Source organism: Cetorhinus maximus, chromosome 2 (genome assembly GCF_964194155.1).
Source record: "Cetorhinus maximus chromosome 2, sCetMax3.hap1.1, whole genome shotgun sequence".
In the NCBI taxonomy this organism is placed as follows: domain Eukaryota; kingdom Metazoa; phylum Chordata; class Chondrichthyes; order Lamniformes; family Cetorhinidae; genus Cetorhinus; species Cetorhinus maximus.
Window position 1 is genome coordinate 37,437,124 of NC_135880.1, and position 18,636 is coordinate 37,455,759.

General features: G+C 37.7%; 1 protein-coding gene across 3 annotated transcripts in view; it reads left to right on the plus strand.

The window, feature by feature from the left end:
- The window catches only part of ap3b1a (adaptor related protein complex 3 subunit beta 1a), a 325,597-nt gene that overhangs the window by 169,912 nt on the left and 137,049 nt on the right, over positions 1-18,636 (plus strand). For all 3 annotated transcript variants that reach the window (XR_013579525.1, XM_078563182.1, XM_078563190.1), the window contains exons 16-20: positions 1,676-1,862; positions 6,363-6,493; positions 8,534-8,636; positions 9,385-9,493; positions 11,852-12,005. Coding sequence is in view for 2 of the 3 variants with exons in the window: in XM_078563182.1 (XP_078419308.1) it covers positions 1,676-1,862; positions 6,363-6,493; positions 8,534-8,636; positions 9,385-9,493; positions 11,852-12,005 (684 nt within the window). In the remaining variant the exon portion in view is untranslated. The remainder of the gene's footprint in view (positions 1-1,675; positions 1,863-6,362; positions 6,494-8,533; positions 8,637-9,384; positions 9,494-11,851; positions 12,006-18,636) is intronic.

The following is an 18,636-nucleotide window of genomic DNA, read 5'->3' on the forward strand; positions in this document are numbered from 1 at the left end:
GTTTTCTCTGCTTCCATTCTTTTAAGTTCATGGCCTTTATGGCAGTGTGATACAAAACTTGTCATATGCTGTTGAGCAAAAGGAGAAAGTTAAACTGATGAATGACTTGCATAAATCGACAAATGCTATTGACCCATTAATTGTTGCAAGTTATATAGCGATTTATCTGTTTACACTGTGAGTTCAAGCACCAAGAAACAAAGCTGAAGAGATTCAACCTGTTTGCATCTTTCTATACCAAATATTTCTGTTACTGAAATGCTCCACTTAGATGTGCATGCTTAAATGGGACTTCATTCAGAACCTATCTCCAAATTTGAATCATTGTACAATCCAATCAGAACTTGCCTCTTGTTTGTTTGTAAAAAGTAACTTTTGGGCTCTTGGTACAAAAATGAAACAATGCTGAGTAGATGCAGGGTCCGAGAACATGGCATGAATTAGCATTTGCTTTAAGGTTTCAATTAAACTGACATTGGTAAAGGAAATGTCACACTTGGGCTGCTTTTCTGCAATTGGGGTCATAGGATTGAGGGAAGAGGCTTCACTATGAAAAGCACTATATTGTGCCTTATCTGAGGTTGTTTAATTTCTGCCCAACAGTGAAGTATTTTATTCCCCAATGCTAATATTTTGTGCTTTGAGTCATTTATAGAAAATTGTGTACATTAATTGAAATTGATGACTGAAATCTTGTTTCTTGAAATCACATATAGCAATACTGATTTGGAATTTTACCCCCTCCAATCATTAGCACAAGTATAAATGTGTCAGCTTGGAAAATGTTAATAAAACCTGGATATTTTTGTACTTTGTTTATTTGGATTAACCCTTTGCTGTCACCAGCAATAAGTGACAAAAATTACAGGAGAAAATTACTCATGGACTGCTAAAGCAAAATTTTATGAGAATGTGCCTAATAAATTTGTTTGTAAACCTGTTTGTAGTTACAAATAACAGCATTAGAGGATGAGATCTGAGTGGAATGATAGGGCTATTTTCTCTCAGAAATACTGGTAATCATTGACTAAAGCTGTGACACTGGAGTCACTTATCTTGGTTGTAGAGGGCATCAGCAGCTAGTTGCCCTGAGATAGAAATGGCTAAATACATTGCAAATAATTTGCAATAATACAGTTCACTGATTCATATGGCTTAGTTAATGGTTCATAATTCAGTGAGCAGCAGCTAAGTGCATTCGTGCTCTGGGCACTGCACATGCTTTGGGGCAGTGTTGCATCATAAAGCTAACCTCTTTGGTAGAAATGTGCCTAGCCTAATATCATCTGATATGTTGATGTCCTGCATATTTTTCAGATTAAGTTTTGAGTGCTATGTTTTTAGTTGTATTTCTACATTCATTATCCTCACGTAGACTCTTCACCAGCTTTGCCATATATGATTATTTTTTAATGATGCCTTTCTTTCCACTTCAGCAGTTTAATAATCTAGCGCCTGGCTTCTTCTCAGGATTCAGCATTCACCTACTCAGCACAGATGAGGACATGTGTCTTAGCTAAAATTTCATTTGCTGCCTTTGGAATGCGTATTCCCAAGGGAGCCACATTCGTTGGTCATGACCATTCATTTTTATTACAGCTCTGAATATGTTTATTCAGAGTTATCAATAATCATAAATAACATGTATTATTTTCTTGTTTTGTTTTGCCAACAGACAAAATTGCTTATGCAGTACATATTAAATGTAGCCAAGTATGATCAGAACTATGACATTAGAGATCGTACAAGATTTATCAAGCAGCTGATAGTTCCAAATGAGAAGAGTGGAGCTTTAAGCAAGTATGCTAAGAAAATATTCCTTGTTCAAAAGCCAGCACCAGTCCTCGAATCTCCATTTAAAGGTACTTTATAATAACATTATTTTATTTGAAGCTCAGGTTTTGTGCATAGGAATTGATGAGACACGGTTGTTACCCCAAAATTAAGGGAAAGCGCTTCCATTACCGTGCAATCTGCTCATGAACACAGTGAAATCCAAAAAAGTTGCTGCTTTTCATTTGTGTGTGTGTGTGTTGGCAGGCTATTTGACTGTGGTGAGCAGTACTGCTAAGCCAATTTTATATTCCCGAAGTGTAGATGCTATTTTGTTGAAGTTACTGTTTATTTGTAGACTTTTGAAAAGTTGCAATGCCAAATTTACCACAGTAATTAGGTGATGCAATCAGGAGACGTAACTGTTATGAGATGCTTGAAGATAAATTGCATCGTGTATTCAGATGTTCGTGATACATGGATTTTTTTCTAACATAAAAATAAGTGAAGGATTCCTTCATAAGTGGGGGTATTTTAAACTGAAAATTATGTGTAAGCTGGGTTCAGGTTAACAAGGTGTTTAGGTCCATTTGACGACTTATTTCCAGAGTACCAATTCTACCTGCTTTGCTTACAACATTGAGTTGTTTTTTAAACCACTCTCTGCCTGACAACTCATTACAGTTGTTGTATAATCCTCTGTTGAAAGGAATACTGCTGTCTATTTTAAATTTTTACTTCATAACTTTTAACTTTTGCCATCCTGTCCTCTCTCTCTGGAAATTTTTGATTTAGGTTTCATTTTGGTAGCCCACTACTCTCTCTCTACCTCTTTGATCCCCTGGGGCCAAAGAATAGCTTATCAAGTCATTGCTCTTCCCTTTGACATAAGGGCACAGCATCTTCACACTCCTGTGCAGTCCTTCTAGGGCCTGGGTGACTCCTTTTAAGTCACGCAACCAGGCCTGAATGCCGGGTTCCAGTGCAACATGGTTATGCCACCATGTAACTTTAACATAATCTCTCAAGATTTGAAATCAGTGAATCTGGTTATATAATGCAACATCCTTACCATATTCCTTCTTTACTCTGATTATATTTACCAATCCCCTTATTTGAATCATGAAACTTGAGATGTTGACCTGAAATTTGCTACAATGTGATATTGGCTCCGGGTGTCACTAGTATGAAAGTTGTGCAACAAAATTCTCCAATTATGAAGTTACACCAGTGAATATGGCTGTGGTTTCCCTGTGGTCAAAGTGAAAATCCATTGTGATGTGATGTGACTCGGGCTTGGAGGTCTTTAAAAAGATGCTTGAAAGTTGAACTGATGACCAGGGCCAAGCATAGATTTAAATTTTAGAGAGTTGATTAATTTAAGGGCTGTTTTCATATCTGTCTGGTTAGTTCATTAAATGGAACAATAACACCACACTGTAGTGTTGTGGTTGTGTAAACAATGTAGAATCCCAAGTCTTTTAGTCTTCAATTGCTTAAGCAGTCTATAACCGCAGTGCTATTTCTGATTTATCCCTTGAATTTTAGTAAGGTTTAAATGGGAACAGCATGCTACCACATTTCACAACAATCTAAATATTAAGAAAAAGAAACATTAGGATGGTAGTTGGAGGCAAGGAACCAGCAACCCGCTTTTGTTGCTTTCTTTGCTGCATCATTGAACTGAAACACTCAGAACTGTGCCACTAAATGATAGGAAAAGGATCTAATGGGGAGCAACACTATTACTCGGTTTAAATAGTAAACTCCAATTATTGTGATTGTACCTAACATGCACAGCCCAGCAGAACTATCCTGTAATGGTTTAAGTGACTTTGGTGATCATAGTGGCAAACACAGTTTTGCAGTTGATTTTAATGCAGGGCATAGCTGTGATAATTAGCTGTTCAACTTCTTCAGTGAGGAGAATCACATAAGTCTGAGAAAATTAAGATGCAGAGTACCTAATGGTATAAGTGACCTGTGCCATAATATTCTAAATTTCTGCACCATAATAATGGCCCACATTTCATGGTCAGTGGCAAGGCATTGGTGCTCGCTGCCGCCCACAAAGATCTAGCAATCTCTATGGTGTGAATTTCACCTTCACTGATGTTAATTTTGTTCTGGTGCCAGATTTAGGTGATTTCTGGCTGTCAGCCACTGTGATGTCATCAAGCAGGCTAAGCAACCAATCATTTTGAAGAGTTCTCACATCAATCCAGGAAGTAACTTTTTAAATAATTTTACAGAAAGCAAAATAAAGATTGGGACATGCAAGTGGGATTAAGGTAGAAACTGAACCATCGCGATCTTTTTTTAAAAAAAATTATTTTAAAAATCTCTGGATTTTTTGGCATAGCATGGAAAAATTAACATCCACAAATATAAAATTAGCTTTTCGGAGCCAGAGAGGTTGTTCAGCATTAATTATGACTTTGGATGCCATTTGGTAACCCAGATACACACCTCATTCAACAAGGTATAACTTTATCAAGGATTTTAACAGCAAGACTAATATCATAGTGCAAGTTCAGGTAAAATCACAGATTTCTAATTGATTTCCAGCTGCAGTTATATTAGCGCGTCTTGTGGAAGGGTGGCGCCAACTGCTGGCCTTTCGGATTTAACTGCACACGTGAGCAGCCAGGTGTTGCTGTTGGTTTCACAATGATGGCGTACAGTGAATACTGGCGAACGCTGACAGTTTTACCATTGTTTTTATTTTGCTCTTTTACGGGATGTGAGTGTCCCTGGCAAGGCCAGCATTTGTTGCTTATCCTGAATTTCCCTTGAACTTGATAGTGAGCTGTTGCCTTGAGCCCCTGGAGCCCATCTGCTGTAGGTACACTATGGTGCTGTTCTGTTAGGAAGGGAGTTCCAGGATTTTGAGCCAGTGGCAACAAAGGAATGGAGGTATAATTTCAAGTCAGGATGGTGTGTGGTTTGGAGGGGAACTTGCAAGTGGTGGTGGTTCCAAGTACCTGCTGCCCTTGTCCTTCTCGGTGGTAAAGGTCTCTGGTTTGGGAGGTGTTGTTGAAGATGCCCTCACTTTTTCTACCTCACTGGAATAATTTGACTTTCCTCCTTATACCCTGTAGCTGGTTAACATGTATGCAGTTTACCAGTAACTCTGCCCATTTGAGAGAGAGAAAATAATAGTTACTCTGCATGTGCCATAGATATGGCATTAAAGCAGTTCAGCATTGTTCCAATCTTATTTCATTCTTTAATGCAATATATTGCTAAACTGTAAATAAGAACACTAAATACATCGATAAGCTAAATATGCATGAGTAAATTGGGTGCATTGTCTTTGCCATATGTTCTATCATCTTCAAAGATGAGGATTCTTTTGTGACGGCACACCTAAATGAGGTGATTTGAAAAAAATGATTCTTTGGTTATTCTGAGCATATTATAAATTTCACCTGGTTATCAGGACAAGTGAAAGGGCTCTAAGAAGTTTAGATCTTATTTGTCAATGAAAAATAAACACCAAGACAAACAACGGCAATCCTGTGCTGTTTCACCCAAACCCTCCCATTCCTTGTTTTCAATTTTTCACCCCACATTTTCTGGGACCCTAAGAGCAACTTCCCATCACTACCAACCCTGCTTCCAAATACTACTGCTGTTCAGTGCAACCTACCTGCCTTCCTGAAACGTGTTCACTGTCTACCTCCTCTCTGTCCCAGGCAACAAAGTTAAATTAATATTTAATAGTAATTAACACCACGGATTTACAATTTCCACCCAATTATGCACATAATTATGGAATTAAAGTGCAAATATCTCTCACTCCTACTGTACTCATTAATGACACAATTTGACTTTGAATCACAGTAAATCACTTGAACCCAATCATTGTGCGTTATATGGGATTTGATGGCATATGCTCCAATTTACACTATATAATGACTTTAAAAATCCACTACTCTCTATTTTCTTCAATTGTATTTTTTTCCTCCGCTGTGTTTTCTTATAATTGTCTTCCTCTATGACAATATAAGCACCTTCTGAATTTGGGTCATCTTCATGGGATTCAAATGTCGATAGCCCTATATCAAACTAAAATGGAGAGGATTCTGTTTTATTTTTTGAAGTTTGCCTTCAGTTCTTCAATTTTATATAGTATCTATCTTTAAAAACGGAAAACAATTGCAAAGTAGTGTTTTGGCATTAATGCATTTCCATTTATATTGCTGTTAAGTACAAAAGGAAGACGGGAAACTGTTCGGTTGGTAGCAAAACAGTATTAAAATTCTGAATGAGTTTTGTAGCAAGACATGTATACGGATTGTTTAACTGTGCTGTCATTCTTAATATTCACACTAAAGTAATTTTTAGAGGAGCTGCATTTCACAGCAACACCTCCAAACACACTGAATGATTAGCTTTTTTATTGACCATTATAGGTGAGATTATTGTAATCTATGGTCTGAAATCAGTTTTCTGACCTATGAGGAATCATCTCTCGTTTTTATTTATACTGTGACATTTGAGGTAATTCACTACCAATTATCATTTGTGCTGATTAAGACTCTGTGACATAAAGCCCATTTTTTTTCTATTTTCTCATTCAACAGATAGGGATCGTTTCCAACTGAGCACGTTATCGCACACGCTTAATACCAAAGCAAATGGGTATCTAGAGCTTCCAGACTGGCCGCAGACAGCCCCTGACCCTTCCGTCCGAAATGTGGAAGTCATTCAGCCAGTATGAAATTTTATTTTCCCGAATGGTTTCTGGCCAGATTTTGTAAATGGGAAGGAGACAAAGAAATGATGTAGAACAGAAAATTTGGTTATTAATTTTGTAACCAAATGGCTTAATTAGCAGACTACCTGAATAAAGTGTTTTATTGGAAGGCATGAACTGTGGAAAGAAGTTTACAAACCAGTCAGATGCTTTAGTCTGTAGAACTGAAGTTTAAAAATTTTAATTGTTCAGTATTTAATGTGTGTGTGTGTGTATAAGCATTGAATTAATTAATGGACTGCAACTTTAATGAATTGAAAGTTCTGTCCCATTTTTGTAACATTTCTTGCAACAATTCTGCAATTCTTAAATTTGTACAAAATTCCTTGATTGTTTTGAAGCAGGGATTGCTGTAAGTGAATCATTCCTATTTTAACTGCCCATCCATAAACATTGACATATAACATCACTAACATAAATGCCTAAGCACATCTTAGTCAACCTTAAGTGATGCTTTTCAATAGCCAACATGGAATCCAGGTGGCCCATACAGTTTATCTCCTATAGAGGTTTCTAAAAGTAGCCCCTTTCACCTCTGGCTGCCCCCCTGCACCTCTCTCTCCTCACGTACTCTCCCCAAGATCCAGCAGCCACCATCATCCAAGCATGCAATATGCAGCTACGATCCAGTTCACTGTAGAATCTCAGAATTGTTACATCCCTGAAGGAGGCCATTTGATCCATCCTGTCTGCACCAGCTCTCTGAATGAGCAATTCACTTAGTACCAACCTCTTCCCTTCTCCACGTAACCCTGCAGATTGTTTATTTTTAAGCAATCACCTAATTCCCTCTTGAATGTAGAGAAGTTAAAAGTTGAACAAGTGCATCAAAATATTCTTAGCTAATTTAATGAAAATATTAAGGCTTTTCTATAGAGCCAATATTTCATACCATGCGTAGATTGAAATATTGTATAATGTACATATACCTTGATGGATATGTGGTTGAAGATCATTTTCCTTGAGAATGTGAACTTTGAGTTGCATTTGTTTTGATGATTATCCAATAAACCAATTGCTGGGTTCAAGCTGGATCAGTAGCATCATGCTGATGCCTCCATAATTATGATCTAAAAGAAGTGCATTCCTCGTAGTTACCTGGATTACACACAGAACATGAGAAATAGGAGCAGAGTAGACCGGATGACCTCTCGAGCCTACTCTGCCATTCAGTATGATTGTGGCTGATATTCTCTCTCAACTGTTTTTATTATGAATATATGCCTATTAAGCTTCATTTTCGTAAGTTTTGGTTTATTATTTTACTTTTTACTGAAAGCAATTTACCCAAAATCTCTCAACTCAAACACTTTATTTAGTCGTTTACTATTTGCTGCTCAGGCATGTTGCCACCTTCCCATTTATATGCTCTTTGCTATGTGGAATTGAAGTGGAATAATATCCTTGCGCATTATGTGGAGTGCTTCTGGATTTTGTAAATTAAAATTCCTGTGAAACACATTGTCCAGGTTGGCTGATGATCAATTCTAAAGTCTATTTTTTTACTAATTTTTGCACCATTGTTACTTTCCTAGCATCTTAACTCTTGCTGAGGTACCATTCACCATGTGCCTCTTCACTGAAATGGCCATGGTTGCAATATGAGTTTTGACATTGAGTACTAGCAAGCTATTGAAATAAGGAAGAAACTGAACCTCTTTTCACCTGATGCCCAGATATATTTATTCCTGGAAGTTGTTGAATAGCAATTAGGAGCAGGAACCCGAGCTAATTTATTGCATTCCACCTCCAGCAACAGTTACTGGATAATGATTAGCAACAGGGAACCTTGACCAGTCTTTATCTCCTTTTCCTCCATGCCTCCACCCACCCCTGCCCACCCTCCCTTCATCTTTCTTGCCTCCCCACCTTCTCTCATCATCTCATGTCCTCTACTTTTTTCTCTTTCTTACTCTTGGTCATATTAATTATTTCTAGTACAATTTTTGGATACCTATCTTTGTTTAAAGTCTGAACTATTTGTGTGTTTGTTCACAGGTTAAAGAACTGGTGACACCACTTGGTAAACTAAAAGGAAAGAAAGACAGTTTGGGGGACAAGTTTTACTCTGATTCGGAGGAGCAGGAAGAATCCAGCAAAGGTGAGTGCGTGCTGGGAGAGATTGGAAAAATAGAATTATGATGCAAATAAATGTTTTTCAACATTTCATGCACGTCTGTTGTCTCATTCATGGAATATGAATTTTCTTATCTCTGTGTGAGGTTATTCTTTTGGAGCTGCTTTCATGCGAGCCTCCGGAGTTAAAATTCAAAACAGGTGTACATATCCCTCACCATCAACCAGTGCCCCTATGTGACCAAGGGAACTCTCTCACCAACTCTGCCTTTCCAATGGTGCGCAAGTGAAGTGCTGGCCCAGTAAAATGTAAAATATCCCATAACTACACTTGTAAGAACACATTAATAAAACAGTCTCCATATCTTTGACCAAGCAACTATGATGCTGAGAGTTGTGCTTTGATCTTCAAGCAACCTTGTAACCAGCTCTGACCTATTCCTCACTACAATATCAACTGAGCATCAAGTCCAGTACAAATTGTCTTGTTTTAATCTATACCACATTAAAGATGTTCTGGTACAAACTATTTCAAAATCATTTTTAAATTTATTACACTATTACTATTCCATAATATTGTTTGATGGTGACTTCTTTCTTTTGATCTTCATTTGTATTTATATTTGTGTAGCTTCTAATACATTGGAGCTATTGCTATAGTGAACTCTTTAAGCTTGAGTCAATAAAATGGTTTAGTACCAGCTGTGAACTTAGTCAAAAATTTGAAATGACAGGAACAAAATAGCCTTGAACTTCTTATCATTCAATCTCAGGTAGTGAATCTAGTAGTGAAAGTGACAGCAAGAATGAAGACAGCAGTGAGAGTTCAAGTGAAGAGTCAAGTGACAGTGATTCGGAAAAAGAGGAAAAGAATGAAGAAAGGTAAGTTTCACACCCCAGAATTGTTCTAGAGCCAGATGACATGGGTCGCATTGAAGCAGGGTAAATTAATAACTCTGCTGCAGAAATATTGGCCCAGATCTTTTAGTCAGCATTGAAGAGGGTGTGTCCAGCACTGATTGCGATTTAATCTGCCCACTTACATTTTACGCAAGACCCTTTGCACCTACTGATGCCAACTCCAGCAGGGATGAACAGAGTTGGGCAGCCAACTGTCAAATGTAATTCTAGTGCTGCCAAGCCCCATTATAAACTGGAGAAACTTATAGCCATCTTTAAATCAACTTGTGATCAACCTCTCAGTAACTTGTATGAAAGCTGTTGTGTTTTGAGGTACTAGAACAAATTTTGGCTTGACTGCGTAGTTACAGTTTGTGTCAGGGTGCAGGGCTGGTTGAAATCAGAGAGCTGATTGCACCCCCCAGAGTAGGAAAGTTTATATTGATTCATGACTGGCAAATGGGGACACACATTATGAAGATGTCTTTGGCCTAGAATTTCTGTCATTTTTGTTGTAGAGGCATTTAAATATATGAAAGGGGGGGAAAAACGGAAGACAAAACTCTGTCTACATTATTCTTCCAGCTTGGTTTATAGTTACAAAAAAAGCTCTATTAAATGTGAAAGCTGTCACCAGCTTGAGGTGAAACAGGCTACAATCAGTTACATATGAAGATAACAAGGCCGGGGTATTTTAAGTGTGAATGAGGTTCATTCTGATTGGGAGGCAGCAACTTTAAGTGTTAGAACTGAAATTTATACTATAATTTAATCTTCATTTCATTAGCATAGGTTTTCTTTTTCCCTCATTATACTGATGGCATTTATTATGTCATTGTTTCACATGATAAAAGGTACATATTACAAATTTGAAAATCCAGCATCTTATTTGATAGGTTACACTCTTGCCTGTCGGTGATTGCAGAGATGGTTGCCCTTTCATGCGTAGGTTGCTGTTGATGTGTGCAGCTTGGCTTTTTTGTAGCTGACAGCACTGATTGGGCTATAGCACGCACTCTGCTCTTTTTATTATAGACAGTAATTAAGGCAGCTCGCCTTGCCACTTCATAACAAATACAGCATAATGCCCTAATTATAACTTTATTAATTTAAGTCAGGATTTAATGATTTTAAAAGTGATTTATATTGTTTTTCCTGTTTGGAACAAATGAAATCTGTAGTTTAAATTAATGCTGGCTTTTCATTTCTGCAAAAGTTAAAAAGCTAGTTACCAATAAATTCTGTTCATTAGATTAACATTGGAAATTATCTGTAGTAAGGTAAACATCCATTAATCCTCAAAAGGGCAGAGGAAATGTAGCAATTTTCCACCTTACTGAATCCAAAATTTGAAAAATTTGTACTTTCTGCGGTTGAAGAGCTAATAGTGTTTCCAGGTCTCCCCAACTGAATCCGGTAGAGCTTACTATGGGTTGTGCTGTCTCACAGCATTTACAGTGGAGGGCTTCTCACTGGTATTTGGTCAGACATTCATATCCCCCTCCCCTCTGACGCATCAAGAAATGGCAAAGCTTCTCTTCTTTTGTCTGTGTGCTCATTCAGACATATAAGCAGGTACCAGGTGCTGTAACACTACTCTCACAACTGTGTGTGTGGCCATAATGGCATTCGAGGTGGATCAACAGGATCGATAGGACAGCATTTAACTGAATTCACTTACTTGTGTCCTTTGGTTTTTCATGGGTGTTCCAGGTCTAAATTAATGTTCCCGTGTGTATGTTAAATTGGCGCAATTATATATTTCGTACACATGAAGCATTTATATCATATGAACACCGAGGGAAATAGTAACTTTGTGTTTCAAGGTTGTTTTTTAATCATTCATGGGATGTAGGCGTCGCTGGCTAGGCTAGCATTTATTACCCATCCCTGATTGCCCTTGTTAAGAGGGCTTTTAAGAGTCAACCACGTTGCTGAGGGTCTAGAGTCACATGTAGGCCAGACCAGCTAAGGACGGCAGATTTCTTTCCCTAAAGGACATTAATGAACCAGACGGGTTTTTATAACAATCGGCAATGCATCCACCATCTGCTGTGGTGGGATTTGAACCAGGATCCCCAGAACATTACCCTGGGTCTTCAGGAATACTAGTCCAGTGACAATGCCACTATGTTCCCGGCTCCCCCATCAACAAGTATTCCAAGAATTTTGATCCAGAAATGAATCATTTGAATTAAGTCTAAATCTTCCCTTTGTAGTTGACAATAGAAATATTTTTTATTTTTGAATGTTTTAAGTTGGTGGGGGGGTTGGGGGTGGAGGTTGGGAAAATAAATTGTCATGTTTCAGTTTTCAACTATGCAATGCTTTTATCTTCAGTGAAAATAGTGACTCTGAAAATAACCAGGCCAAAACCAAACCCAGAAAGCTAAATTCTGCAACTTCCTCCGAGTCAGAGAACAGTTCATCTGAAGACAGTTCAGAATCTGAATCTGACAGTGACTCTGAACCAGACAGAACAGTGAAACAAAAGGTAATTTTAATATGTTCCACTTATTACTCAAGTAGGTAGGGATGTGTTTTTTTTTAAACATAATGGAAGTGATTGTTAGCAATGTTGGAGAAACGTGGTTATTCATCACAAATCAACATCAATTTTCATTTGTTTCTTATGGACAAAATTGATTATCAATAAAGAATGTACCAATTTACCAGACATTCTGCTTGGATCACAATGTTTCATGGTTACTTGCAAAGAAATACTTCCCACCTTTTTAGAGTTTAGATAATGTAGTCTGGAGTGTGCATGGGCTTGAACTTGGAGGAATTTAGGATAGTAATTGTCTAAACCCTGATCTCTGGTGAGAGCGTTGACTTCCTGTGTGACTAAGATGAGACATTAAATGATTTGTGGTTTTCAGAATAAATATACTTAAATTTAGGTCCTGTATCCCATCTACCCAATGCTTGAAGTACCCCCTGCCCTGCATGTGGCAGAGTCTGCAGATCATGCATTGGACTTATCAGTCGCTTCAGAACTCATTGAACCAGAGCAAATCATCCTCGATCCCGAGGGACTGTCTAAGAAGACTTAAATTTAAATGTTACTAAGCCAAATTTCATAAGATTGAGCCTTTCAATTGTATTGCAGCCACCAATTTCCTTTTATCCTTTTGATTTTAAAATAAATGTTTATTACCATAACAATTTTCTGTGGCTGTATGTTCAGAGAACTGTGAAGCAACGTCAGTGAATGCATGTTATAACTTTTGTAACATAAGAGAGGGCATGATAGTGATTGTGACTGGTGAAGGGTATTCAACTTGCCCTGTATAATTGAAGAAATAATAGGGGCTTGTAAGAAAGGTACTGCAATAATTGTGGGCGATTTTAATCATCATATAGATTGGATGAATCAAATTGGAAAAGTTAGTCCTGAGGATGAGTTCATAGAATGTATTCGGCACAGTTTCTTATAGCAATATGTTCTGGAAGTAACCAGGGAATGGGCTGTTTTTGACCTGTTAATGTATAATGAGGCAGGATTAATTAATGATCTTATAGTAAAGAGTCCTCTGGGCAACAGTGATCATAGCATGATAGAATTTTATATTTACTTTGAGGATGAGAAACTTGTGTCTGAGACTAGTGTCTTAAGCTAAAGGCAATTACAAAGGTATGAAGACCGATTTGGCTACAGTGCACTTGCAAAATAGGTTAAGAGCAAAGGGGGTAGAGAAGCAGTGGTATACATTTAAGGAGGTATTTCAAAACTCTCGATATATTTGTGGAGAAATAAAGACTCTACAAGAAAGATGCACCATCCATGGCTAACTAAGGAAGTTAACGATGGTATCAACTTGTAATAAAAGGTGTACAGTGCTGCCAAGATTAGTTGTGGGTCAGAGGATTGGGAAAATTTTGGAAACCGGCAAAGGATGACTAAGGAAAAGAAAGAGGGAAAAATTAGAATATGAAACGCAAATAGAAAAACCGAGAGTAAGAGCTTCCAAAAGTATGTAGAAAGGAGAAGAGGGTTTAAGGGAGCATTTTTCCCTTAGAGGATGAGACTAGATAATTCTTAATGGGAAACAAGGGAATGGCAGAGGCTTTGAACAAGTATCTCAGTAGAAGACACAAAGCATCCCAATAATACTAAAAAATTAAGGGGAAAATTGGAAGGAGAAAGTTAAAACAATCACTATCACTAGAGAAAAGGTACTAGGAAAACTATTGGGACTGAGTTCTGACAAGCACCATGAACCTAATGGCCTGAATCCCAGGGACTTAAAAACGTGGCTGCAGGGATAGTAGATGCAGTGGTTGTAATTTTCCAAAATTCCCTAGATATTGGAAATGTCCCAGTGGATTGGAAAACCATAAATGTAACACCTCTATTCAAGAAAGGAGGGAGACAGAAAGCTGGAGACTATAGGTCTGTTAGCCTAACATCTGCCACAGAGAAAATGCAAGAATCCATTATAAAGGAAGTGGTGGCAGGACATTTAGAAAATCATAATACATTCAAGCAGAGTCAACATGGTTTTATGAAAGGGAAATTGTGTTTGACAAATTCATTAGAGTTCTTTAAGGATATAACAAGCAGAGTGGATAATGGGGATTCACTAGATGTAGTGTATTTGGATTTTCAAAAGGCAATGGATAAGGTGACAATAAAAGGTCACCACACATAAGAGCTCATGATGTTGGGGATAATATATTAACATGGATAGAGGATTGACTAACAGGAAAGGAGAGAGCTGGGATAAGTGGATCATTTTCAGGTTGGCAAACCCCAACCAGCGGGGTGCCATTGGGATCAGTGCTGTGGCCTCAACTATTTACAATCTATATTAATGACTCGGATAAAGGGACTGACTGTTGTAGCCAAATTTGCTGAAGTTACAAAGATTGGAGTGCAAGTTTGTGAGGAGAACATAGAGTCTGCGAAGGGATATAGAGTATAATATGGGAAAATGTGAGTTTGTCCATTTTGCTGGGAAGAATGGAAAACATTATTTAAATAGAGAGAGAAACTGCAGAATGCTGCAGTTTAGAGGATCTGGGAGTCCTCTTAGACAAATCTCAAAAAGTTAGCATGCAGATACAGCAAGTAATTAGGAAGGCAAATGGAATGTTAGCCTTTATTGCAAGAGGAATGGAGTATAAAATAGGGAAGTCTTTCTACAACCGTGCAGCGCATTGGTGAGACTGCACCTAACAGTACTGGGTACAGTTTGGGTTTCCTTACTTAAGGAGGGAAGTACTTGCATTGGAGGTAGTTCAGCAAAGGTTCACTAGGTTGATTCTTGGCATAAAGGCGATAGTCTCGTGAGGAGAGGTTGAGCAGATCAGGCCTATACTCATTGGAGTTTAGAAGAATGAGAGGTGATCTTATTGAAACGCTCCTTCATGAGGGGGCCACAGTTTGTAATTAAAAAGTTTCCTGTTTCAAATGGAGATGAGGAATTTCTTCTCTCTGGGATAGAGAATTCCAAAGGTTAACAAACCTCTGAGAGCAGTAGCGGCTGGGTAATTGACTATATTTAAGGCTGAGTTAGACAGATTTTTGATTAACAAGTTAATCAAGGGTTATGGGGACAGGCAGGAAAGTGGAGTTCAGGCCACAATCAGATTAGCCGTGACCTTATCGAATGGCAGAGCAGGCTCAACGGGCCAAATGGCCTATTCTTGCTCCTATTTCTTGTGTTCTTATGTATGCCTTACATGCTCAAAGTTTCTTACCGTATTTAAAATGGGTGACAGTTGCATACTTTTAAATCAAGCTAATTACAACGTGGACATGGAATATTTTAAATCAGCATGAGGTTAAAACTTCACTGAAGAAAAGACATTCAAAGAAAACAAATAAGTAAACCTTTTGGAATATTGTCATCAAAAATGTTGATATGCTATGATTTTCAGCTTGTCAATGGAACATGTGTAGCTAAGGCTGTATTTATGCTACAACTGTAGCATCCGTATAAAGAGCAATTTCGCTTCATCCTGACATTGCAGTTACTTTCTAAACTGAATCTGCGATTGGGACCTAACCTGACATACTACCGAATTGAAGCAGCCTCTGTGGGTGACTGAGACTCACTCTGGATCCTTCAGAATCAGTTTGGGCCTTCACATCCAATTTACACTTGCAGGTTAAATGTTAGTCCAAAGCGGTTTCAGCTTTGCACTGCGCTAAACTTGTAGATCGGAATGTAAAGTAAGGATTGACTGTAATTTTTGAATGGTGCTGTTTTATTTCTTTAACTTCCACAATTGTGTGACATTTTGTAAGTGAAATGTTGGCAATTCGGTCAGGGAATTTGTCAAAAATCTATTCAAAGCTAAAATAATACTTGGAGAAAACAAGGAAAGATCCAGAAAACCTCAAAACTAGTGAGTGAAGTTTGAATACGGCAAGTACAAGTTTTTTTTTGATTATGTCATAGGACATGACGATACCATTGTTTTTATAACACACTTATTTTCATCGTGGAAATCAAAGTTGTAGATATGGATATTGTGAACACTAATGTGCTGTCTTTTATTGCAATAATATAGAAATCTTGTTCAAATTTTAAAATTCAACAATGTTGCTCTAGTGCACTGTCTCTCAAATGGAGAAAAGAGAAAATTGTTGGGGACTAACAATCGAATGCATAATTTAACAAACCGTGATAGTGATGAAAATTGTCTGATCATTCAGAGAAAAAATAGGAGCAAGTTGGCTTCTTGGATGAATCTAATGTAGACACTGAACTGCTGAAAAAAAAACTGATCCATATTTTAAATATAAAGAAACAAATTGTCTATATCTTTCTGCCCGATTTGTTTTTAAGTGTGAACAAAATGGTATCAGTGGGAGATCTGTCAATGCATTTGGTTTGTCAATGATTGTGTATAAATGTGGGCAGAATAAGAAATAAAATTTGCACAGTAAAATACGATTTCATTTACCTTCTCAGCAGCTCCATTGCTCGTGCTGTGGTGTGAAATTTTCATTTTACACAGTTTGCAGGCAGAGGATATGAATTATGCATTGAGCTAGAGAAATTCTCAATCTCCTGCTTTGTGCCACAAAAATGCATTTATCTAGGTTCCATCTCTATTACTAAGATGAATCTCAGATTCAGGAATATTTGATCGGATATGGTTTTAACTTCATTATTTGTTTCTGTTATTAAGCCTTTTCTGTGACGGTTACTTTGTCTGTCTGTCACAGGAGAACCTGGGTAGCTGGTGACTGGATTGTCATGAATTTTTCTTTTATAATAGAATTTTTATTATCCAAACTCATGGAAATAGTTATATCTGACATTTTAGACAAATGCATTGGAAAAATACAAACCTGAGGCATTTAACATCCCACAGGTAGAGGGTGTCATTCTTTTCGGAGTAAAGTAATTGAAGACATTTTTTAACTCGATTAATTTTTGTTAAATTTACGATTCTACTCCTTTTTGTAATTCATTAAATGAAAGGAATTGTTGTAAAATCACCTTTGTGCAAGTCACACAAGGTAACATTTCGATGATATTCCTTGCCACTGAGAATGGGAAAGTGAACGCATCGTAGGAGCAGAAGTCAGCCATTCAGCCCCTTGAGCCTGTTCCATCATGCCATTAAATCATTGCTGATTTGTGCCTCAGCTCCATTCTAAGTCATTCGGGCTCATGGAAGCATTCTTGCCTCCAAGACAGAAGGTTGTGAATTCAAGTCCTATTCCAGAAACTTGAGCACAAAACCAAAGCTGATTGCTCAGTGTAGTACTAAGGAAGTGCTGCACTGTCGGGGGTGTCTTTTGGATGAGATGTTAAATGGAGTCCTTGCCTGCCCACTCAAGGTGGGTATAGAAGATCCCATGTTACTATTCTTAAAAAGAGCAGGTGAGTTCTCACTGGACATCTAACATCGATAAATCAGCTTATATAGGTCGCTATTGTATTGTTCTTTGTGGGACCTTGCTTTTTGAAATTGGCCGAATTTCCTAAATTACAACGGTGTGACTGTTCTTCAAAAAGTATTTAATTGTCTGTAAAGCACTTTGGGACAGTGATGGTGCTGAGATTGTGATGGGACTATATAAATGTGTTTCGTTCTATTTACTGATGTTTATTCCAAATTCCTAACAAACAATCCATTGATCTCCATTTTGAAAATTTCAGTTTACCCAACAAACACAGCCTCTTAGGGGAGAGAGTTCCAAATGTTCACAACCCTTTCTATAGCAAAATGCTTCATGATTTAATTTGTAAACGGCCTATCTGTAATGTTAAGAGTGTGCCACCATGTTCTGAATTGACTCACCAGAGGATGTAGTTTCTCTAACTATTCGATAGAATCCCTTTATTATTTAATTAACTTGATTACATCTCCCCTCAGCTTCTAAACCTAAAGGGATGCAAGCCAAGTTTGTGATTATTTCAGCCCTGATATCATTCTAGCAAATCCCCTTCCAAGATCAATACATCTTTCCTGATGTTTGTTACCCAGAATTGAATGCAGGGCTCCACCCCTGGTCTATGCTGAGTGACCTGCGCTCTCTTGGTGCCTTATTGAGTTCCACCCACAGCAGGGAGTTCTAGTCTTCATCCCGGTTCTGACCAGGGTCTGTAAACTGCTGCATCATCTCCCAACTTTTGAATTCAAACCTCATTGAGGTAAAAACACAGATTCAGATATTGTGCTGTGCCCTTTCTACTCTTTTATGTTTTTGGTTTCCTCTTTGAAAGGTGTGTAAACAAAACTAATATTTGAATTGAGAATGTTGAAGTTTTAGTTCAAATGGAGATCTGTCAAGCTGGTTGTGTAATGCTACATAATGATTGTTGCCCATATTTTTTTTAAAAACAGCAATTTTTATATGCCATAAGAGAACAGGAAGCTGATGAGTCAAAAAATAACCAAACAGGTAGAAATTAGATTATCTGAGAGTTATCTTGAAAACCAGCAATTTAAATGCATTGAGTATGAATAAGTCTTAGCTGATTTGCTGTGTCCTGAATTCATCTTTTACTGGCCAATTTCCTTGCATCAGAATTTGTTAAAACCGGTTTTACTATTCTTTCATGTCACCATGAAATGATGGCATAACTTGGACTACATGCAGCAGCAAACAGCTGCCTGAATCAGCTGATCACATACTGTAATAGCAGTAAATGCCA